At 38.0% G+C, this 24,514-nt stretch overlaps 1 protein-coding gene across 1 annotated transcript; it reads left to right on the top strand.

Annotated features, from left to right (window-relative positions):
* Positions 1–456: 456 nt before the first annotated feature.
* mpzl1l (myelin protein zero-like 1 like) lies at positions 457–17,246 on the top strand. Its single transcript, XM_071506027.1, has 6 exons — positions 457–613; positions 4,878–5,059; positions 9,204–9,414; positions 11,366–11,495; positions 13,966–14,071; positions 15,535–17,246. The coding sequence occupies exons 1-6, from the start codon at positions 541–543 to the stop codon at positions 15,628–15,630; spliced, it is 798 nt and encodes a 265-aa protein (XP_071362128.1). The 5' UTR covers positions 457–540; the 3' UTR covers positions 15,631–17,246.
* Positions 17,247–24,514: the final 7,268 nt, after the last annotated feature.

Here is a 24,514-nt window from a genome sequence, read left to right as displayed (position 1 = left end):
CACTTAACAATAAACAATAATAAAAATAGATTCTGATGCAGGGATCCTCTGCAAGGCAAATTACAAATGAATAGACGACCCATCATAGCTGTTATTCTATCTGACCGGCCAAACATAGATCAGTTATTGATGTAAAGCCCTCTTTCTTAATACTAAACTGTGAAATAACAAATGATAAGAAACTGGCTCCTGAGAACAGACCACCTGTCCCTCCTACAAAGTAAGATTGAAAGAGTACAAAGTTGTTTTCTGTCTCTTTGTGCTTGTTTTGTCTGTTTTCATCAGTTTTGTGCGTCTTTATAATCATTTGTTGAAATTTCCAACAAGAGATATTTACAGTGGCCCCCGGAGGCCCCTGGGCGCTGTGTCTGCCGTCCGCCCGTGTGTGCGGTGCAGGCAGCTGTGAACCTGCAGGGGGCAGCAGTCGCCCTCAGAACTGCGCAGCCGCCGCTGGGATTTCCAACGAAGAAGAATCGACTGGAGACGATAGAGGGTGGAAAAAAAAAAAGCAGAGGAACAACTCCTGTTTACAACAACATAATGGAGCCAAAATGGTCAAATACCATCTGCAAGCGTGTTTTACTGACTGGATTTACGCTATGTGTTGTATTAGGTGAGTGTCGAAGCCCAACGCGGGTTAAATCTCAATACGGAAATGTTTGATTTTGAGCTCATTATCTTAGGTGGGATATCAGGTTAGCTAGCTAGCGATGTTATCTCGCATCCCATGTACGGGAGACACCTAACTACACCCCTAACCTCTATCCACAATCTTACTAATTAATGTGTCTTTGTTCACGGTCATAGCTGCAGACATGATTGAACCATCGAAAACATTTTTTTCCCGGGAACATTAGCTCGACCCTCTTTGGACACATTTCGATTTAACGTTAGAGGCAGTTTAGCAAAAAAAATGGTTAAATTGACTAAAATCTGAATAAGATTTGGTTCAGAGTGGTGGCTGCCGCCCTTGATAGTGTCGCTCTGTCGGAGGGGTAGGTGGGACCAACCGTGGAAGCACAGAGGCTAACCAGCTGGTACAAGTTGATATGTAGCTCAAATGTGGCTCAGTGGGTGTGTTGGATGTAGGCCGATTTGGAGAATAAGTTCTGCTTATACATAAAATGTCTCCAAGTTTGTGCTATTCTGCAGCTGCTTTGGGCGATAAACAAATTGACGTTAAAGTGCCAGATTTTTCAATAGGAGTTTCGTTAGGGGTGGGTTTCTACTACGTGTCGCCTTAGGGATAGTCATTGACCAAGCTGACCAGAACACAAGGCTAACACTATTCATAGTAATTAACAGAACTGTGTATCTTTATGATTGACTATGTTTTATTAACACACAGTGGCTTTAAACAGTGCCAGCTCTGCAGATAGACAGACGTCCCATCCTGACTAGCTTAGCGTCCACTACCAAAAGACAACAATTCATTTCCTCGTCGCTTAACCTTTTCCTGACCCAGATTGTGAAGTTACCATCATGTATAATTATACACTTTATCATCAGAGTAGCAAAATAACTACATGCATGTTATTTTGTCTGGAAAACTGTCTCAAAATAACCAGATTTACTTTAATATTCTGGCAGTGAGCACAATAATGGCCTTATCTCTTAACTTAGTGTTATTGCTTTTGCCACTAACGTTGTTGCTAATGGCTGGCAGTTTTACATAATGAATATATATCTTTTTATTCATTTATTTTATTTTTTATTTATTTATTTATTTATTTTTTTACCCCTGAGATTAAGATAATTTCAGAATCACTTAGCTATAGCAGAATTAGCTGTAGATTCTTGTAATTTAGGACATAACTGGATATGAAAGTGACAGTTTCCATAAACACACCCTCCTAGACCTGTTGCTGAAATGTTATACATTTTCCTATTTTGAAATAATGGGTTGTAATATCCTGAAGTTTAGAGAAGTGCACGGGACTGGTGGTTTTCTGTTTTGAATCTCAGATGATCAACATCTGCCTGGAGGAAATGGTTGACAGACACTTCCTTCTGCTTCATATTGTGAAACTATCTCCATGACTGGCTACTGTCAGACCAGTCCAGTTTCCCTTTGTTTTTAATGCACAGTATTTGCCAGAGTCTTAATCTCTGTCACTGTTAATTACACAGAATTAGATCTCAGAAGAAAGGGGGGCTGTCTCTGTTCCTGTTGCGTTTACATCCAGTCTGTTAGATCCTCTCGTGGGAGCAGATGTGAAAATAAGGTGTCTGTGTTTCCCATGGCTGTGACTTTTTTTTTCCCCCAGAGATGTTTATAATAAAAAAACAAAACTCTGTTAATGCAACGTGAAAGTGAGCACAGTGCTGCAATCATTAGTCAGTCATTCGATCAACACAAAATTAATTGGCAACTATTCTGATAATCAAATAATATTTATTAGTAATATTTTAGTCTTTTTTTTTAATGTAAAAAAGGCAAAAATTTGTTGGTCTCATGCTTCCTAAATGTAAGAATTTGACACTTTTCTTTGTCTTATGCATAATAATGAACTAAATAGCTTTGAATTTTGGACAAAACATAACATTTGATGACTTTGACTCGTGGAAATTACAGGGAGATTTTTCTTCCGTTTTCTGGCACATTTAACACAAAATGATTGACCGACTAATCAAGAAAATTATGATCAAAATAGCCAATAATGAAAATAATCATTATCATTGCAGTTTTATCTGTTGAAGTTACAGCGGTGGGCACAGTGACATGAATTCCTGAACAATATGATACAATCAAAAGCATTAATTATGCGACAAATTTGCCATGAATAAAATGTTGATTTGTTGTTCAACCTTGTACAGACCCCATCAGGTGTCACAGTAGATATATATACACTGGACTATATCCTTGCATTTAGCACACAGCTGGCCAGCAAAGCCTAAACAAGACTAGACCAAACCTAGTGTATTGCTGGACTGCTTATGGTTAATGTGTGAAATTGAGGACATTGAAAACCGCTGCGGTACCACTGTGAACAACTGACATCATCGTGTCCTAATTGCATTCTGCAACAGTGCAGGCTGTGAACCCCCCAAAACAGAAACTGTTTGTGCCATTTTATTTTGAAAGAGTAGCAGTCAATGTGGAAACACCAACACTTGGCCAGCCGAACAATGGTGGTCCAGCCAAAAACAACAAGGTAGTGATAAAACTATGACAAAGTGTAGAGGAGACAAGGTCAAGTGGAGCAAATGTGATAAATGAAACAGTAATTTATAGGAAATAACTGCTGGCACCTCCACACTGAAGCTACCGAGTCACAACAACCTGTAACCTCAGCTCTTACTGCTGCAATAACTTAATGCTATTTATCGGAGATAATTAATGAAGTAATTTCAGGGCACAGCTTAGTGAATCAAGGCACATGTTAATAATTCAAGGACATGAATTATTAATCCATGCAGACAGATTTTACACCCATGCAGCTTTTTTCCTTCATGCTTGGTGGACTCCAGTGGACTGTGTCAGAGCTGCTCATAACAGCTGAAATGATTGAGCAGTTGACTGACAGAAAAAAAACCATATTTTTTTGAGAAACAAGTAACAATCTTAGTGATTTTTAAGGCAAAAATAGTGAAAAAATGCTGAATATTCTCTTGCTCCAGCTTCTCACACGAGAGGATTTGCTTTTTTTCTTCGTCGTTTCTGTGTGAATGGAGTGTCTGTAGGTTTTTGACTTTTGCTTGAACAAAAGAAAACATCTTAAGATGGCACAAAATTTTGATGGTCATTTGTTTTTCACTGTTTCTTGATGGTTCATAGGCTAAAAAATTAATGGAAAAAATAGTCAGTGGATTAATTCGTAGTGAAAATAACTGTTAATTGCAGCCCCACAGTTCATTCATATTTCTATCGATCAGTCAGTCAACAATTCTGATAATCAGTTGATCATTAAAGTAAATTTTAATGCCAACATTCTCAGGTTCTTGCTGCCATTTTGCCTCAATATTTGCTGGTTTTCTTAGTGTTAGTTCACTCAGTCAAAGCACTGTTACATTCAGGCAAACCTCTGTTTCACCAACTTCTGTAGCACAATACAATCTTTATTTATCTTTCTCCTGGAGGGTTCATTTCCATATTATAAGACAAATCACCATCCACTACAACTCTCAGTGTTAGAAACAAACCTTTTTAACAGAATTGAACAATGATTCTTTGGTGAGCACAGAAAAAAACTACAGTTCATGTGAAACTTTAAAGGCACAGCAGTCACTGTATGTTGATTTCTTTGATTTCCATGAAACTGGTGTCCAACACATTTTTAAAACTTTCTAGTTGTTCCTCTGCTCTGTGTAAAAACCTTTACAGCGTTCAGTCCTCTCAGTCCTGCTGTTATTACAGACATGTCTGAGCTAACCATGACCCACAACGTGGACTCACTTCTGTCGAGATGTGACAGTTAGCCTTGGGACATCTGGGGCTTATGGGAAATGGTGTTTGTTAAAGGCCACTAAAAGCAGACATTTTCTATTAAACAATATTAGATCTTTTTAAAAAAAAACTACCGTCCTTATCAAAACATGTGAAACTAGCTGCAGTCTTCGGACTCCGCTCTGAGGCTGGATTTGTAGTTGGTAGAATAGTTACAACTGTCAATGAGATTTTGAGTGAGGTTTTCTTACTTATGCAACAAACCCCAGAAGTTCATTATTACAAACTGTTGTACAATGTTTTGATGTGTCATAAGCATTAAATGCATTCTTCTGTGTCTCAAACTGGACTCACTCCTCACTCCTGGTCTCCACCGAGTGAAGCCCCCCGCAGGGCTGTGTTTACATTTATGTTGTATTACACTTTAAGGTTTGTTTTCCATCCCACTAGACCACAGTGCATTAAAAATTGTAACTTATTTTTCTTCCAGTCACAAAACCTGCATCGGCGATCGACATATATGCCGAGCCTGAAGTGATGATGCAGAACGGCACCACAGGAATCCTTCGATGCACCTTCAAGTCCAGTGAAGTGGTCAGCAGCTCCACCTCAGTGACCTGGAGTTTTCAGTCGAGTCAGCCCGACAATCAGTTCTCCAAAGCTCCGTACGTGGTAAGTCCTGGCCGCTCGTATCCGCTCTGGGAAGATTTCCCACAGCCCCAGGATGTTTTCCTGCGATTGTTGTATCTGCACTGACATATGAAGCAAGGCCTCAGCTGTTGTTCTGGGTTTTTGCTCATTGTGATGACATGGTTGCAGTATACAGTAGGTCACAGTTTCATTTTTGAAACAATGCCAGTGTCAGTCAGTTATTTATACAGTTTGTTAGATATTTTAATGACACTTTCAATCTCCTGCACTTTTAGTTGTTTGTTTTTTGTTTTTCTTATTCCTCCTCCTTAACTCGTGTTATGACAGCTCTGTATATTTGTGTACTTATCATGTTTGCTTTCATCTGTTTATTTTGTATCTTGCTTAGCATTGAAATTATATCTATCTATCTATCTATCTATCTATCTATCTATCTATCTATCTATCTATCTATCTATCTGTGTTTTCATGTCCTTGTTTGTTTATTGCTGTTGTAACGCACTGACAACACAAAGCTCTGTGTAAACACTGGCTTTCAGAAGAGAGCTGCACAGTTTTGGTACAGTGTCTATGTCCAGCTCGCCCACTCACAGCGAGGAAATCAATTTGTTTGTGGCTAAATGAATTACGAAGCTGGTGATTACAATTAAGGTGACCCGTCAAGTGCTAAACTGTATCAGCTTCATATTGGCCCAAACTTATCTGAGACACTTGTACCGAACACACATAATATTCAATATATTGTTAACATAGGTGCTTTAAAAGTTTCACATTTAACCAAGCTTCAGATCACATCTAAGGGTTTTTTTGTTGAGTTAAACTTGGAGAAAAATGTAAACAGTCTGTCTAGAGAGCGAAGCCGGTTGCACTGAATCCAGGAAGTTTGTGGGGTGTTGAGGACTCGGGATCAGGTCCCATCCACGGTACCTGATCCTTACACATCAGCCGGGCTGGGTGGGGTCCTGCCTGTCTGCTGTCATCTCCTCCAAACAACACCGTAGCCGCAGGGTTTTTATTTTGTTTGCAGAGTAGTTGCGTCACTACACACACATACTTGTAGTGTGTCCACACTAAGCTGGTTAAATTTCTTTTTCTCTCTGTTTCAGTCCTGAGTTCAGACTAAAGCTGAACTTTTCCAAATGTTTCAATGTGTAAAGAGAAAACTCAGATTTTGCAGAAATGATGACAGCAGCTGCTCACTGAGGGGCTGCGTCTCAGGAAGGTTAAACCTCTAACTTCCTCTGGGATCATGTTAATGTGAATATAACTGTTATTGATCTGGAATTAGTCAGACGGCTTCACAATTCTAAAGTGCTGGCTAACAGGCAGCATTCATGAGGCGAGAGTAAATCACTGTTTCAGCTCAGTTGCCTGAAAACAGACGCAGGAAATCATGTAAACGAGAACAACCAGTGTGTGTTGAGTCAGTGAAGGTGACTACAGAGAGCGGGAGGAGACTGAACGGAGGTGGATCTCTCAGCTGTCACTGGCTGTGTGCCAGTGAAGTTAACTAGACAACTTCGTGTCTCCAACTTTTTTTCTGAGGTTAAACATTATAAATGAGGACGTAGCTGATTGTGCAGCACAGCTGTGGCCGTTCATCTGTATTTGTGTTGGTTTTGTCACGGCCATGAAAGAATGATTTAGTCAGCCGGGCCGTGTCTGTCTCACTCCTCACCAGAAACTGGCTACATGCACAGTTTTGTTGTTTTCCAACTGAAGAGCTGACAAAGACGAAGAAGAGCTTCAGCCATGTTTATGTTGCTCAGGTTTCACCGTGGACAGACCTAGAGATGTTAATGTGGGTGCAAATCATTCTCACACAAAATTTTAAAATCAGCATTTTATTCTCTTGACCTCCTGGTTGAAGTTGCAGTCACCTGTTTTGCTGACACTGCTGTGGACTCACCTGTCTCCCTTCCTGTTCTTTGCTGCAGTTATATTAGTTGTCTTGTGTGTATTGTCTGTTTAAAGGTAACATTTCATTCCACTCTCAGTATTCTCCCTTTTACTGTAATGTGAAAGTGATATTGAGCCTCTCTGTCGGCTACAGTGATCCTCAGACTGTGGGAAACAAATGACGACAATAGAAATCTCTCTTCCCGTAGAGTTGTGGTTACTCAGCTGACACTGCATGAAGTAAAGGCTACTTCACAAAAACTCTGGCTTCTGTCTCCACAGTATGAACCAGAGCCAGATCACCTTTGAGGACACTTACATCAAAAATGTTTTTATTTTTAACCGTGGCACCCTAAGCTCACTTGCTCAGCAGCAGCAGTAGGTTTCTGAGAACGTTGTGAAGATCAGTTCAAAGAAGAAGGAAGAAATTCGGACACATTTTTCCAGCAGAAATGAAAAAATCAACCGTGTCAGTCGACTTTCATGTGTAAGTGTGAGCGGCAGGTTAAGATCGATGGAGAATAAGGCACACTTATTTAATGCTGAGATTTCTTAACTTGATTTTAGGGCTGAACAATTAATCAAAATATTATTGAAGTCACAATATGGTCAAGTGCAAATATCCAAATGGCAGAGCTGCACTTTTTTCTTTTTGTGTGTGTCACAACAGACCATAAATGAAGCATTGTGGTGCTACAGAGACGCCCCGGCCTACAAATCTTATTCTCTAGATTGAATGGAACATGCATGTTGCGTAAAAAACAAAAAAAATCACATCATCATCATCATTTTATATTGTTTTTCAGTGCGAAAGAAATTCAAAAATGACTATAATCATGACTCAAATATCTGCCAACATAATCACAACATGATTCTTTTTTTTTTTTGCATATGGTTCAGCCCTACATGATTTTGAACTTTGCTGTTGTTTTATAATAACAGCTACTGATAATGTCCGTGTGCTTTTCGACACATGTTCAGGAGGCGTTGATGATTTCTGACTCGCTGCTGTTTTCTCCTTCAGCTTTAGGTCTTTTTCACCAGAGACATTTTGACATGTTGCAGCAGGAAAAGCATAGGTGTAATTATGATATTAAATATAGCTGAATGTCTTTCTGTGACTGCAGTTAGTTGCAGGGTGTTCTGGTGTTGTGGATGCTGTCACACTGTCACATTGACGTGACTTACTGGGACGCTTGAATAAAATGGAGCCATTGTTAAGTGTCTGCGATGAAAAGGGACATGAAGCCAGAGCCTCATTATTTCGACTGTGTTAGTCTGAAATATTATTTTCATTGGTCTGAGGCTAAAATTATGAAGAAGGTCTAACAATGTAATAAATTTGGCTAAAGCGAAACATCATTTTCATTATTGATTAATTTGCCAAATATTTTCTTGATTCTTTTTTGTCAGAAAATAGTGAGAAATGCCTGTTATAATTTCTCACAGTCCGAGTTGATTGAATCATATAGTTTATATAGTCAAGATATTCAGTTTACTATCATATCAAACAAGAAAAACAAATCAAATCTTCACATTTGCGGAGCAGGAACCAGAGAATTCGATTTGCATTTATGCTTGAAAAATAATGAAAATAAAATCAGTCGACTATCAAATAGTTGTCGATTATTATTATTTTTTAAAAAGAATCGTTGCAGCTCTAATAATAAAGATAATCAATTATTATGAAATAATCTGTTATAATAATTTATACCTTTAAACATTTGTTCTGGCCCCAAAATCCAATTGTAAAGTCATTATTCATGAAAGAAAGTTTGAAATAGAAGCATAAAAAATCCTGTCAGATCAAGCTGCTGCCACTACACAGTCTGCCAAAGTGCCATTTGATTCATTACATAACTATTGCCACTATTCATATAACTCTCCACTGTGAGTTATATGAAAAGGTTTAATGGTTCATCACTGGTGTCTGGACGCCCTCAGCACACCTGTGTCTCCTTTAAAAGGCCGTTCTATCTAAGCTGACGAGATATTTAACATCGTTAGTGGAGTTCAGAGCTAAGACAAACACACCAGCTCACAAATGAAAAGTGTCAGATACAGACTGTGAACAGGAGAAGATTCCAGGTTTCCAGCTCTGTAACTCCTCACCGCTGGAATCAGCTGCTAATATTCTTTTAGACAAATGGTGAATAGCGTCGACTGACTCATGTGTGAACGTAGCCTTAGTTCGGAGTTTCATTTTTCAGCTTCTCCATCTGTTTCCATTACACACATTTAAACATGATTTTCCTTCCCTTCGCAGATTTTCTATTTTTCCAACGGGAAAGGATTCCCGGGACAAGACGAGTTCAAAGACAGAGTGCAGTTTATCGGAGACATCAACAAGAGGGACGTGTCGATACAGCTGAGTCCGGCTCAGTTCAGCGATAATGGTACCTTCTTCTGCGACGTGAAGAACCCCCCAGACGTAACGGGAACACCGGCTCGAACAGAGCTCAGGGTCGTTCTGAAAGGTGTGCGCTCAGCTCTCTTTAAAGACATGAAATTAACTGAGGATGGATTGAGGTGTAATTATTGTTGGTTTTTTTCTATGATGAATAGAGGAACACTAAGATGCTTCTTTAAATGTAGCTGCTTCGTTGGTGTGTATGAGCTGGACTGTGGCCTTGATCAGCCTTGTGTTCATCCACCCACTGACTCCCTGCACACACACATACACACACTGAGAGAAAACACTGTGGAGCAGTCAGAGTCGACAGTCTGCCTCTTTGTGCAGTTTCCAGGCAGAGAGAGCACTTTTCTTTGTCCGTGTGGCTTTTCACTCCAAGGTTTATAATTTGTTAACTATAATCAATGTAATTGACTTGGACACAGTGGGTGGGTGCCACCATTCAGGATGAATGAAAACCATGGATTAACTCATGGTTTATCTTAAAATGCCGTAGCATCATGTTTGAAATCTATCTGTAAACCAAAAAGGATTAACTTAAATCTCAGTATAGTCATCTCTAAATCTAGATGCTCAGGCGTGGAAAATGAAAGACACACATCTCCCAGAACTGAAGGTTAAATGTGAAAAGAAGCTGTAGATCCCTAGCAACAAGTCAATAATGGTCTTTTTAAAATCTGGGTTGTAATACCGTGATTCTTGAGATGCTGGAGTATCTGCAGGTCTTGAAATTAAACACTGAGTTCAGTTTCCTTTTAAAGGGTAAAATCAGAAATATTACCAGCTCCATCAACTTTAGCTGTCTTTTCCTATAGTTTATTATTCCCATGTTAACTTTAACTACAGACAAACAGCTGCGTCACGGTGTCTGGTTATTCTTAATTAATCCACGCCTTCCAGCCAATGAGAACTTACACATGTCAGCTGCTCACACACCCAGCAGTGTCATAGCCCCGTGTTATCAGCTATACCCAAACTATGAAAGCTCCTCCAGCTCAGCGAGGTCACGCAGGTACGTTCTTGTTTGTTTTCAGTTACATGAAGCCCACGTGTGCGTGTGATGGCTTGTTAACTTTTGTCTCGCCAGTTGTAGCTCCGCCTGTCAGGTGGGGGAGCTGAGCTGTGTCAAACATTTGTGTCTAAAAAGCAGGACAGTACCAAAACAGAACATGTTTGTGTATCTGTTAACATTCGTTTGACTCCGACTTTTTTTTTTTTTTTCGCGCGTACAAAGAATTTCCTTGGTATTTTCCCTAAACACACAGACCTTTTGTATACTGGCAGAGAGCCAGGTATCACTGACACTCCCAGCTGTGGACTGTTATTGGAGGGGGAGGACGTCTCATACCTGACCATGAACTTTAAGCTCTACTAAAACTTTTTGTTGATGTTATTATTGATAACAATTTATTTATACAGCATGTGGAGACAAGCTAAGAAGGGGCTTTCACACAGAATCACATTTATGTCTATTCAAATTATTAATATTTTCAGTACTTTACTATGGCAGAAATAAAGATTAAATCTTTATTTATTTAAAAGAGGCATCAAAACGAGTTTAGATAAAATCACTTCACATGTTATTTTCTGTTATATTTGTGAGCATAAACAGAAAAACAATATTTTTCCCAGTCGTTAGCTGTTGTGTAATAATATTTTAAGTGATTGCCACTAAAGATTTGTAAATTTTTGTTGATGCCTCTTTCATTTTTCTTGTATTTTGGGTTTTTGGTTGTTTTACACTTATACTTTAGTTAGATTGAGAAAATGATATGTCAGACTTAAGGCTGAATGTTTTCTGAAAACAAAGCACCACAAAGCATGTGGAGTATGGAGAGTTTAAAAGGTGCCAAAAACAAAGACACAAACAAAACAAAATGAACATAGACTCCAGTGGGTTTTAAACACAAGAAATCAGTTTGCAAGATCAAAAATCACTCTGACAGAACATGCTGCACGCTAAATGTCAACACCATAATTACAAACCAACCCTGTTGTGTGTTTGTTGTGTCTAGAATCGTTCCCTCAGAGCAACACTGCCCTTATAGCCGGAGTAGTGTGCGGTGCTTTAGCCCTGCTCATCGTCATTGCTGTAGGTGCCTGCGTCGTCATGAGGGTGCTTCACAACCGCCATGATTACGAAGGGTGAGTCGTCTTGCTTGTTTCCACTGTCGCTGACATCATCACTGCTACAATAACTACAGCAGAAGAAGAGATAGGATTCAGAAAGAAAACTGGCAACACCTCACTTTAACCCCCACTGAGCATTTGTAAACAGTATAAACACAAAAAGTTAACAATATAAGCAGATATAAGTCTTACTGTGTCTGTCAGCGACTCCTGTACTGGAGTATAAACAGAGAATAAATGTCTTCACATGAGGAGTTATAACTGTTGACAGTTATACAATTCATTACACACTTAAAATGTCCCTACAGCTACAATATAGTGTGTTATAAATTAACATTTATTGAATGCTTGTATACTGTGTATAAATGTCTAACAGGAGAGTTAAAGTTCGATGTTACCAGAACCAGTTTATAGATGTTTTTACTGCCATTGCTGTTAATTTATTGTAATATTTGTTCCACTGTTAAGAAAGCATTCATTTCCACGAAAGATTTTTTACCTTAGCAGTGGAACGTGCAAAGTGGTGTTGAGTAAAAGGTCATAACAATCCACTGTAACTGTGTTTAGTTCTGCCAAAGAGGTAAAACTGATTAGGTTTAGCTACTTGATCATTACCAGGCAATATGTGTAAAGTTAATGCTCAAAAAAAGAAAAATAACACTGTTAACTAGTCTAATTAGTGGAATTATTATTATTATTTTACCTCTTCAGCAAGTAGGTGAAACCAAGATGAGTAACATCTAAATGAGACTTTTCCTGAATGATGAATATTCAGTTAGAAAGGTGATTATGATGCTACATCAGAGAATCATACTGTTATATGTTCAACAAGTGAATCTCATGTAGAAAAGTGTTGAAATGTGAGGTAAGTTCCACAGATTTATTTTTTTTTTGATTGAGCATTTTTTTCCCGTAATCTTTTACTCCTTCAGAGATTTAATCATCAAACCGTAACACCTATCTAACTCTTTCTGCATGGGAGCAGGGTTCACTCTGTGTGTTTACCTGTGGACACAAAGCTTTGGGCTCGTTCTGAGCTGTTCAGACGACCTGATTTGAACTAATTATTAACATGTTTGGTAAAGACGTAAACTAGACTCTGTGTGTGCTCGAGATCGTTTGACCGTGTCTGCCTCACATGCTCCAGCCACTCCGTCCATCTCAGTGAAAAAAACACATATTGAACCACGAATTTGGGAGATGCCATAAATTAGCCCGTAGCCGCTGGCAGCTCCTGCTTGGCTGTTGGATGGTTTGAGCCTGTGAGCTGAAGAACCAGTTGTCTTTGGGGTTGCTGTTTGCACTGGTGCCAGTCACTTTCCTCCATCATTGTTTTAAACACAACTAACTGCACAACAACACTTTCTATTAACATCATCAGTGAGCTTGTTGTCAGCATAACAGCATGTTGTCTGTTCACTGTCCATTGTCTTTTTCCACTGACACCCAAACTAAACACTGTCTTCTTCACCTGTTTCTGACTAACATGCTTCCATCAGCAGCCTTTTTTTTTTATATTAAACATATTTAGTCAACAAAAATGTGTTGAGGCATTTTGTTGACAATGTTCAGTCACCTTGAAATGGCTAAACAGCCTGTCTTACTGTATATAGAGTTATAAAGTGTCCTAGAGGTGCACTGATGGTCGACTCATTAACAGAGATTTTAACCAGCTGTTAACCAGCTCTTTGTTATGTTACTGATCGTTCTGTGTTGTCATTTAAGAGTCTTTTTAACTGGGTGTGCACGTCTAGGAAGAGAACAAAATCATCTGCGTTTAGAGGCAGTTTGTCTGACTGTGGCCTGATGAATATCTAAACTCTTTGAGATGACTTTTTAACCCTTTCATCTTTATGTAAATCAACAATTCCTTATCCTAAGTCTGAGATCTTCTTTTTTGAGAGGCATGATTTCCATTAACCGGACTCCGGGTTTATTAACTCCTGACTCCGATTAACTTCATTGATGACATCAGCTGAGGGGTTCACATAGTTTTTCTAACCCATGAATGTGTGAATAATTCAATATGGAGGAGAGCGATTCAATGCTTTGTATCCTATTACTTAAAGTCGATTGCATTTCTTCATAATTGTAACATAGATGAAGATCTGACCATATTTGAAGAAAAATGCACATAAATTGAAGTAATTCCGAAGGCCTGTCTCAAATAAAGTCCTGGTTCTCTCAGACAGTATTTTTACTTTAGCTCCATTTTATTATTTGAGACCAGATACTTAAAAGTTGCGTCAGCTCCAGTTTCGTATCACTTTAAGTCCCGTCGGTGCACCTCTAGTCTCCTCCCAGGGTCGGTCACTGCTTCCATTATCTCTGTCAAACCACTGGGAGCTGCCATGCTCTCTGTTTGCATCCAGTGCTTCGTTTGCTCATCTCTCATTGTTTTATTTTTGTCTTGTGTCCCATTTATTTGTGTTGACTGTGCACCAATGGTTGCTCGACACCATGGCAAATCGTAAACCTAAACTAGATGTACGTCCTTGGAAAGCGTGAGCTCTCAGGCTCCACAGCCACGAAAGAAGGTGGAGTCTGGTCTGGAGGGCTCCAAGAGTACCATTCCTTTGGGTCCACTACAGGTAGGAGCTGGGGGACCGAGAAATCCACTGGCTGCCACCATTTATACTGGGAATGTGTTGCATTTATGTGGACCTTTTTTTTTTTTTTTTTAATCCAAACATACCTGAAACATACTCCTTTGTCCTATCTACTGATGCAATGTAATAAACAGAATTTGGTTCAGATCAATCCATTAAAAAAAACAAAAAACAAAAAACAAACAAACAAGTGAAATACTTAAAATAAACTTTATGTATATTGCAGTCATCAAAACCAGCATTAGAAGGCACTTCCTCTAAAAGTAAAGAAGCCGCATAAAATGGTGAAAGTAAAAGGAGAAAGAACAAGGACTAAAATAGAAATGCAACAATAAAACAAACAGCAGGAATATGAAACACAGACAGTGTTTTAGATACTTTAAATTAGGGCTGCTTTCAAAAATAATGCCATGAAAAGTTTTTATTCATTTATCCATTAACTCCATACAGTCAATCAAGTCAGTATTTGGTGTCACTACCTTTTGCCTTTAAAACAGCACCAGTTCTCCTCGGTTCACTTGTGCACAGTTTTTCAAAGTACATTTGGAAAAACCAATATGATGATGATGTTTACCTGGGCTGTTTCCTGAGGGTTTTCTTATGTTAAGACTACTCTGAATGTAAATTTCCATTTAATCGACAGGGGAATTAGTTGTTAGGGACATTCCTAGTTGTGTTGCTGCAGAATTCCCAGATAAATTTTTACTTATTTGGAAATGGGAGAGAAATTATGCTTCTTGTAAAAAGAAACGTGCAGCATTAACAGTTAATATGCAGATTATCATCTTAAATCATTTTGTCCAATAGTGGTCAGTGAAAAACATAAATTGATGACAAGGTCACGTCTTCAGATTCCTGTTTTTCTGGCCAACAACTTAAACCTCAAAATATTTAAGTTATATATGACACGGAAAACATTGAATTGTCTCATTTGAGAATCTGCAACCAGCTGTTTGGAGTTGCGTAATGATTTAAATGATAAAAAAAAAAAAAAAGTTTATTGATAATAATGATAAAGTTCATTTAAATAGTATAATTACAAAAGGCTAAAGGATACAAAGAATCAACTAATCGACTAATTGATTAACAAACTAATTGCCTCAGCTCTACTTTACACAATCACCTGTTTGCATGAGAAGGTGGTTTTTCCTGTTAGATGTAAGAGTCAAACTCACACTATAAAAAAAAAAAAAATCTGTCATTACATTAAATTGCAGAAATCTGCAATTCAGAGGTTCCACTGGAAAAACACAAACACTGAACTGCTAATTATAGACTCTGGATATGTGATTTATCAGCAAACCTTTAACCATGAGTTAAAAATATGTCCCATTCTTATATGAAGGTTCTTCTCTGTCGGTTGCATCTTGCTCTGGTTTATTTATCTGGATGTATTTGTGTCTTTTACTGACTACATTTCTTTTCCGTTTCTTCTTGTATTCCAGGGCCCGGTGATATACGCCCAGTTGGATCACTCAGGCAGCAAAAACTCGTTCCATAAGATGGAGCCAGTGGTCTACGCTGACATTCGTAAAAACTGAAGAGGAACTGGGGACCAACAAAAAAAAAACAAAAAAAAAAAAACACAGTAAAGTATCAGACCTCTTTATCAGCTGCTCTTGGGATGGGTGGGATTATTTCAACAGGGACATAATTGATGCAGTTTTATTTTTATTTTTATTTTTTTGTCATCTCTTGTCCTCTGAAAGCATGATGCTAATATGATAAAGTAATGTCTCCATGTACTTTATTGTAAAGACAAAAAAAGAAACACTTTAGGGGACACGACAATACTACATCATTCCATCACATCAGCCTGGAAATTGCTCCCCAACACAGGGATCAAAGTTAAAATAAGAATGCCTTCATAGATATCATTCCACATGTAGAAATATTCCTTTCTCCTCACTGCAACTTTGTGCCTAAGAAGTGGTTCTGCAGGCTGTTGCACCAGCTGAACACGGGTTTGATCGAACTGTCACAGCTACGGTCATGTTTGAAAACAAGTAACGTCCAATGGAAATAGACAACTTTTTCAACATATTTGAACACGAAAACTATCTGATCATCTTTGACACAGTGCGTACTACGGAAGCCCCGAGAGGCAAGTGGAAAAAGAAAATGTCTTTCTTTCTGCCAGAGAGAATTTAGGAGGTTTTGTGAGATAGTTAAGCATGTGTCTTTCGCGCAGGAGACCTGGGTTGTATAACTTGAATTATTGAACTTATTCTTTTCAGTTTTGCATTAATTTTTATCTCTGTCAGAAAGTCTTGAAGACAAACTTCTCCCGTGGCAGGAGCTATACACACACAGACACACACACAGAGGTGAAGAGACAGACAGGGACATTAAACACTTTTTTTTTTTCATGGTCCACCAATGTGGCGGCCCACTGGGATTTCTTCTGGTGCTCTCCCGGTGGGCTCGCTTTCTTTCTCTCTCTCTGGTTCATGGTCACCTCCCTGTTGTTTCCCTTCTGTCTGTGGATTGGTACAAAGTGGGGAAAAAATAATTGGGGACAAAAGAAAAACTGAAAATAATAAGTTGAACAAGTCAGTAAATATAACAGGATTAAATTCCATGTGTCCTGGTTGAATCTCCCATTAGCCTATTAATCCACTGTGGTAGTGGTGCCTCTTGTGGCTGAAATGAGCATTACAAACACTAAAAGAAATCCAGTCCAAAAAAAAAAAAAACCCAAAAAATTCACTTGTCTCTCAGGGCTTCCGTAGCAGGCACTGTATCAAAGATGATGAACTATTTGCATGATGAAATATATTGAATAAGTCAACAGTTTCCATGGGAAGTAACTTATTTTTCATGACTGTACTTGTATCTTAGCTAAGTCAAGAGTAAGTGAAGCATTGTTGCAGTAACTGACATTTTATTCAGAGTGCCATTCAAACAAAATGGGAGAGAAAACCACTACTAACAAAGTATCCTATCACATGTGAACTCGCTATATGATACGATTATATAAAACAGTTTGTCCAACTAACATCACCTCATCATTTATCAGTCGCCTCTGCTGTAATTTGGTGTTTTTTGCTAAGGCTGTACAGTTATGGTCATAAACTGAACTAATATCACCATCAACTAACGTCAGCTAACATCAACTAACATTAACAAAAGCTTTTTTAAAAAAAAAAAAAAAAAACTTCAAAGATATTCAACAACAGCAACTAAACTGTGGCAAGTTTCTGTTATAAACAACTTGTTGGTGGCAGAGGAAAATTCCCCCAAATACCAAGCGTACGTCACAGTCTGTGACAAACGATGCGCTCCGGGTGTAAATATCAAAGAAAATTCTTTCATCATTAGTCTGTCTTTCTAACCATTTACCAAAGCTGAGCAGATGCTGTGCAATTTTAATCCTGTAGGTTGTGTTAACTCGAGACACATGTTGGAAACAAACCCAGTAAATATTTATTCAGACAAAACGGCTGGGAAGATGGGGAGAGGTCTGTCTCAGTCAGGACTACAGTCATCCACAGCACGTTAAACACTAATCCCAGAACTGTTAAAACAGACTCACTTCAGTTATTGCCAATACTCAGCAGACCTCTGTGGCCCACTCCACATCATGTCGGTGCAGGAATCTTACCCCAATCAGTGTCTGAGGTGCAAATTTGAACTTTTATCTTAAATCTATCTCGCAACGAACCTTTATGGTGAAGCCTGTCTCTGTCTGACTTTTAAAAGGCATTCAAACTGTCTGAATTTACTCACAGCTGGTGCAACAGTGAGCTGAAGCCACAGTCCATCTCCACCGCGGGGCACTTCCATTCACAGGGGCGATTAATGTAGGGTTAGATTTTACATTGCCTTCAGTAACTTTGCATGCAGTTGTAATAACATCTACAAGCTGAATTTGGTACTCGTCAACTAGTTGTGAAGCAGAAGAAACCGTCTGACGTTGTGTTACTGTGAATGCTTCAGTTCTCTGTAAACTCCTGGCATGTTGTTAAGGTACCTTTTTAAAAGACACTGCCTCCCTTTGGATTTTCACCTCAGTTGAACATGTTCTTTTTTAACAAAATTTTGATTGCTCTGATATATTAATATGTGTATATGTTTAAAAAAAAATGCAGATGAACACGTGCAATGCAACACAGAGCATTCTGCTTGGTTTTAAGTGTGATTTCAAAGAACAAAATAATAGTTTGCTGCCAGTGATAACTACCTGGGCAGTTTATTTTTCATCTTAGTTTTGAGTACTGTCGAATTATGCATGTTAAAACAAAATGTTTAACTGAGGTGAAACATGTCCTCCTCTGAGGGAGCTCTTCTTTGTTGGACAAAAGAAAAGAAATGCTAAATACACTGTTTGCATGCAATTTACTAACATAACAATCATTATTATGAAAATATCCATCTTTGTTTTCCTCTATGTATTATGTAAAGCTCTTTTTCCTTTCAAAATAATGGGCCAAATATCTAATATCAACAGTAATATTAGGTAAGTTCTTTTCAGATGCTTTTAAACTTTAACTTGCATTCCATTCATTTGTATAATTTCCTTTTGTCTTGGGGCATTTAAAGCCAAATTTATGTCATTATTTTGTTTGTTACCGGTTTGGTTGATATTTGTGTCGCTACCAGTCTTAAATGCCTTCAGCTTCAGCTTGTGATTCCGAATGCAGTAATTTTCCACATTGACCAGTATTTGTATATATTTCTTGCTCATGTAAGATATAGTGCTGTTTACTGTAACTCATTCCAGTGTGGTATGGCTGTGGATGTCTTTCCAGAGAAGGAAAGTAGTTTGCTGTAGAGGTCTAGAAAGTTGGCGGCATGCGTAATTTTTTCTCTTTTTAGTCTTAACTATTTGTCTCCGGACACTCCCCATCGTATACAGTGCCTGCAGTAAGTGTCGCGCCTGTTCGATCACGATGGCTTTAATTAAAATTTCTTCAGTCAACCGCATTAAAGTGTTGTAGAAATACTAAATTAATGTGAGTTTCCCTGAGCTTTCACTCCATGTTCGTTTCAGCGCCACATTCAAATGACATGATAATATTTTAAAACAGGCAGCAAATATTGCTTCCTTGTTCCAAGGTTGATTGCATCATTGTGAATGTCCCCGACAATATAGATTTGCATTGCCTTTGTCTGCCTGTGTCAGTGGGTTTTCACGCGGCTGTGCTCACAAACGTACCTTACAGAACTAAACGCCTGTGGCCTTGGTGGCTGTAAAGGTCACTACGCACCTGAACACACCGTGAGAGGATAGAGTGGAACTTCATTGTTCACCACCATGACAGGAACTATGTCTTTGTCTGACCGTTGAAGTCCGTCAACAATGTAAAAACAATAAATATGAGGCAGGAAATATAATAATAACAAAATGCAGCACAAATAAACAACAATTGTGTGCAAGAACTGATAGATAATAGATGAAAATAAGTTTTTTAACCATGTCCTTATGTTATCATGCAGCATTATTAAACAAGAACGTTAACATGCAGATGTTGATGCTACGTTCACTTCATATCATTTAAACTGTAATTACAAGCAGCCGAGCAGGAAAAAAAACAATCCCCGACTTGTTATTCTGAGTCTGGGCCCGTGGGAATTTCTGACACTGATGTTATCTCCAAGTACAGACATGTCACCAGGTTGCCAATGCACCACTGTGGGCTGTTACATTACAATAGCATTAGAAACCCTTACACAATCCATGCAGCTCGTTTTATAGCCTGCGTGAACCGCTGAACACGACAATAGAAGCTAATTTAATTCTTGATTTATTGAGAGTCAGAATGTGGGGAGATTTTTCTGTTACTATGTTGTTTTTAGAGAATAGCTCGATACCATGAACTTGAAACTTGTGTTTGGGCGTGGTAACAAATATTGCACCTGTAACCACACCCACTAGTGATGTCACAGTTTACTGATACACCCTGGAGTACGCTGCTACATCGCTGCAGCAAGGTGAGACTGTAAAAAACACGATTTTCAGCTGGTGCTATAAAGTCCATTTTTCATTTTACACTCCGTCTGAAAATGTTTTCCACTGCTTCTCTGGGGAATTTCATTCCAACTTATTTCTAACTCTTCTTGGTGGCTAAATTACAATACACTGCGTATTTTCATTTATAAACCTTCCACAAAGTGACTGAAGAGAATTTTAATTCAGTCCATTTTGAGTTAACTGTGGCTGTGACACTTGCTAACGCAGGCACTGTGTATTCTTCCATGTCTGTTTTATCTTTAATGTTTGAGTCTTTTCTGTTGGTTCATGTTTGTTATTTTATTAGTTAGCATGTATTTCAGTGTATTCACCAAAATGAAAAAGAAAACAACCTGTATGATACTGACAAACCTTTACTGCTGGTCGCTTTGCTCCTATTTGTGACTTGTTGCCGTGTTTCGTGCTGTTGTAGAAATCGTGATGTAAACTATAAATTATGAAAGATTTCCGATCCGACTGAGCTTCCCGCACAACGTTTGGTGTGTTGGAGTCTTAAAAGTTCGGAGTGAATTCGGGCTGCGGTGTTCACTCCACTCATGGCGAGTCTTAAAGTGCGTGCTTAGTGTTTTTTGATGGTAAATAGTTGTGTGTTATTTGAGAATTGTTTGGTATGTTATGTTGTAAAATCTGCACTATGTCTTGCATATCAAAGACAACAAATGCCCTGTGATTTTTGTTTTTGTTTTCGTTCATCTCTGAATGACCTTGGCCTCTGTTTAACGTCCTTAAAACTGGAATGTTGTACATTTAGTGCCTTTTACATTTCATCAGCTAACTTGAACATCTGCTCAAAAATAGAAAAGATAAGATTCATTTATTTTCCTTTTATTGTATGTATTTTTTTATACACATAATATCGCCTCTGTATCCACTGTTCAAATTTTATATAAAACCTATTCCTGGCCAATTATCTATGTGTTTGTTCTGATTGTTATATTGACAACCAAGAGGAGAACTTTATATTTAATGCTTTTTTTTCCTCTTTCTTTGAATAAGACAAAGACAAAAACGTGGAGCTGTTAGATTACTACCTAATTTCTATGATCTAACACATAAAGATGCTGACGAGAGTTTTATATTTTTAGCGATAATTGCATTTTTCTCAGCATATAATCATCCTTTGTCTCCTTTAATACATGACATTAACAAATAGTCTCAATATTTTTGCCAAATTGGAAAGAATAAAACCCAAGTGCAGTGGTGGAAGAAGCACCCAGATCCTTTGTTTAGGTAAAAGTACAAATACCACAATGATGAAATACAAGTTCTGCATTCAAACTTAAATAAAAATATTTATTAGCTAAATGTACATAATGTTAAGTAGAAGTTCTAAACAGTCTGTAGGTCAGGCCAAAAATAAACTATCCCTGCTCCCTCAGCTTCAAGTTTACACAGTACAGTCGACCACATAGCGACTTGACTGAAGTGACAAATAACAGCACATAAGTGTTATTAGCAAAATAATAATACAGCAACAAAAAGCAAGGAAACAAAAAGTAATACATTACAGTTACATTACAAAAATACAATACAATACAATACAGTAGAATCAAAAATAAAAGTACTTGATCACAGAAAAAAGGGCCCTGAAACTTAATAATTATTATTATAATTATTGTTACTTAAATCTATATATGACATAATTAGATTGTTAATATTGATGTGTCAGTCTGTTTTAATTATCATAGTTATTAAATTTTTATGTAATTATTTTACATACAGTTAGTTTACTTCAGTAGTTATTTCAGCTCTACGTTTATCCTGTTGGGAAGTTGATTTTATAACAAAGCATCATATTTTATAAGTTCTTTATATGTTTTGTTTGCAAAATTTTAATTTGTAAAATGACTAAAGTTGTCAGATAAATGCAGTGGAGAACATGTACAATATTGCCCTCTAAAATGTAGTAAAATAGAAATATCAAGTCATATGGGGGGAAAAAAAAAACTCACATAAAGTACAAGTACCTCTGATTTGTCCTTAAGAACAGTGCTTTGGTAAATGTACACAGTTACTTTCCACCACTGCATATGTACATATACAGGCAGGGAGAGAAGCGAACGACTGGAAACAGCTGATGTGAAAACATGAGTGCTGCGTTGTCTGTGTGTGAGCAGCAGGAGGCAGAGTGGATCTAAGGCTGAGATGAACACATCAGTCATTTGAATCGTCGGCCCTCCTCCTCGCCTCCCTTGTTGAATTACTGATTAATGTGTTGGAATAACATCTCAATGATCTCACTGTTTCCCTCCAGGAAACAAATATCTGGATTAAAAAAAAACAAAAAAACCCCTCATGCTCTCAGTGCTGAAGCTGAGCTGCATGGAAAGGAAAACTAAAGTCTGGGAATCCCAGTAAACAAAAGGGGGCAATCCCCCAGGAAAGCATCATGTGGTGTTCTTTGTTTGTATTATGAAGCGGTGAGGTAAGTGTGTGTGTGTGTGTGTGTGAGAGCTGAACATGACACCACTAATAAAACATAATGAAGGATGAAACGATGGTGAATGTGAAACCAAACCTGCTACGAATGTACGAGACACTGGAGACCAGAGACCAGGTGAGTGTCCTTTAATTTACTTTATTATTTATAATGTTTCTGCTTCTTTTCTACCTGTTTTTATTCACTCAAGTGCTGTAATTAAGTGCAGTTTTGAGGTAATTGTACTTTCTCCTACGCTGCATGTGTTTGACTCTTCTGATTTAATATTTTATATAATGAAACATCAACATAAAACATATGATGAATTATTACAGATTAAACTAAACAAATGTATAAAGCATCAAATTCATTCTTGGCAACAATAATTTTGTCAAAGACACAAAACTCAAGACACACGTATTACATTTTACCTGAGCTTTCAACCACATCACACAGTCTTCTAATTGGATGAAATTTGCTCAGTTGTCATGGAGATGGATCTGTTGACTCACAAGCCCAGTGACTTTTGTGATTTGCATCCACAACATTTTTAGTCTTTTGTGTTAATACTAAAACTTCAGACTTCATTCATGACTTGAAGGCAGAAACTCAACTCAAAGTCCACTTACTTGCTTTTATCAGAGTTTCCAGCCATATTAAGTAGAGATGGAGACCACTGTCCTTTCCCTCTGAGGGATAATATTAAAGTGAGTGGATGCAGTATTTTTACACTGTAGTACTGCTACTCTTACTGGGAAACAGTTCTGAGGTGAGGAACGTAGGATATTTATCAAACTCAAGTTTTTACTTCTACACAACACTGAATTGCTGCAGATGCATTAATGCATCAATAATAATAACACAGTACTCTGACACAAATATATAATGAGTATTTTTACTTTTGATATTTTTGGTGCATTTTCAAGTTAAGACTTTTGTATTTTTACTTACTGTTAAAATTTGAATTGCAGACTTTTAGCAGATTGTTGCAGAGTATTTTTAAATTGTGTGTTATTACCACTTGATTTAATTAAAGGACCTACAAACTTCTTCCACTGCTGGTTGCAAATACATAATTCAGTATTGTGAACCTGCTAGAAACAAATATAAAAAAATGATAAGTGAACAAGACAAAAAATCATTAGTGAAGGGGCAGGAAGTGAAATGATGTCGTGTGAAAAGGGGTTTTTCGACAATTTTATTGTGTTAAGTAAACTCCTTAAAAAGAAGTCAATAAATAGTCTATAGGTCACGATATTACTAAAATAAAAGGTGAAATGCATTGTTCACTGTTTCGTATCTACACTGTAAAGGCGAACAGCTCCACTGAAGCAGCACTTGGAGTTGGACTCGTTCACTTTCCCAGCCGGTCGAGACATTCGCACACTTCTACAGTCATTTAAAACTAATTGTCTGTGTAAACTGGCCTTACTCATTAAGGTTGCAGTGATGTTTGTTTACAGTGTGGTAAACCAGAGCAAAGGCACATGACAAATCCCACTAAACTCCCACAGTCTTGAAAAGGATGTGTGAATTTTCAACACACCCACATGTCTCTGATGGGTGGACTACTTCTTTCCAAATCCATCAATAACTGCTGCTGCTGCTGCTGCTGCTGACATTTTTGTTCTCTCTGGGTGGAGATGTGGAGAATCAAAACATTGTCTCTTTTCAAAAAATGCATCCATAAAAGGCTGTTTTTAAAAACTCTCAGATTCAAATATCATACATACATGGAAAGCTGAGCATGCTTCGAACTTTTAGCTTTGAGATCAAAGATAATAAAATTGCCCAAATTCCAAATGGAGTTTGGCATGTGAGAACATTTAAACTATTTCTAAAGAAATCATCCAACTTTAGGATTAAAAGAGGGGTATTTTGGCATTTGGGGGTGGTGTGGGGGAGGGTGAGTGGGAGGGTGGATGGGGGGGCGACTGGACTTCCCAATCCCCTTATAAGGCATTTCCCTGAGAGCAGTGGGAGGGGGGAAGAGGGCCAAGCGATGCAGGATATTCTCACAGGATGTGATGGC

The sequence above is a fragment of the Trachinotus anak genome, unplaced genomic scaffold (genome assembly GCF_046630095.1).
Source record: "Trachinotus anak isolate AG129_WGS33_773 ecotype Australia unplaced genomic scaffold, CSIRO_AGI_Tana_v1 ptg000020l, whole genome shotgun sequence".
NCBI lineage: Eukaryota > Metazoa > Chordata > Actinopteri > Carangiformes > Carangidae > Trachinotus > Trachinotus anak.
The sequence above is the reverse complement of the archived record's forward strand: the minus strand, read 5'-3'. Positions and strand labels throughout refer to the sequence as shown.

What these genes read in the sequence shown, in the direction of transcription:
- mpzl1l (XM_071506027.1), top strand. Translation starts at nt 541, where the DNA reads ATGGAGCCAAAATGGTCAAATACCATCTGCAAGCGTGTTTTACTGACT. An exon ending in TCTCCAAAGCTCCGTACGTG is followed by an intron (nt 5,060 to 9,203) that starts GTAAGTCCTGGC and finishes TTCCCTTCGCAG; the next exon opens with ATTTTCTATTTTTCCAACGG. An exon ending in GCTCAGGGTCGTTCTGAAAG is followed by an intron (nt 9,415 to 11,365) that starts GTGTGCGCTCAG and finishes TGTTGTGTCTAG; the next exon opens with AATCGTTCCCTCAGAGCAAC.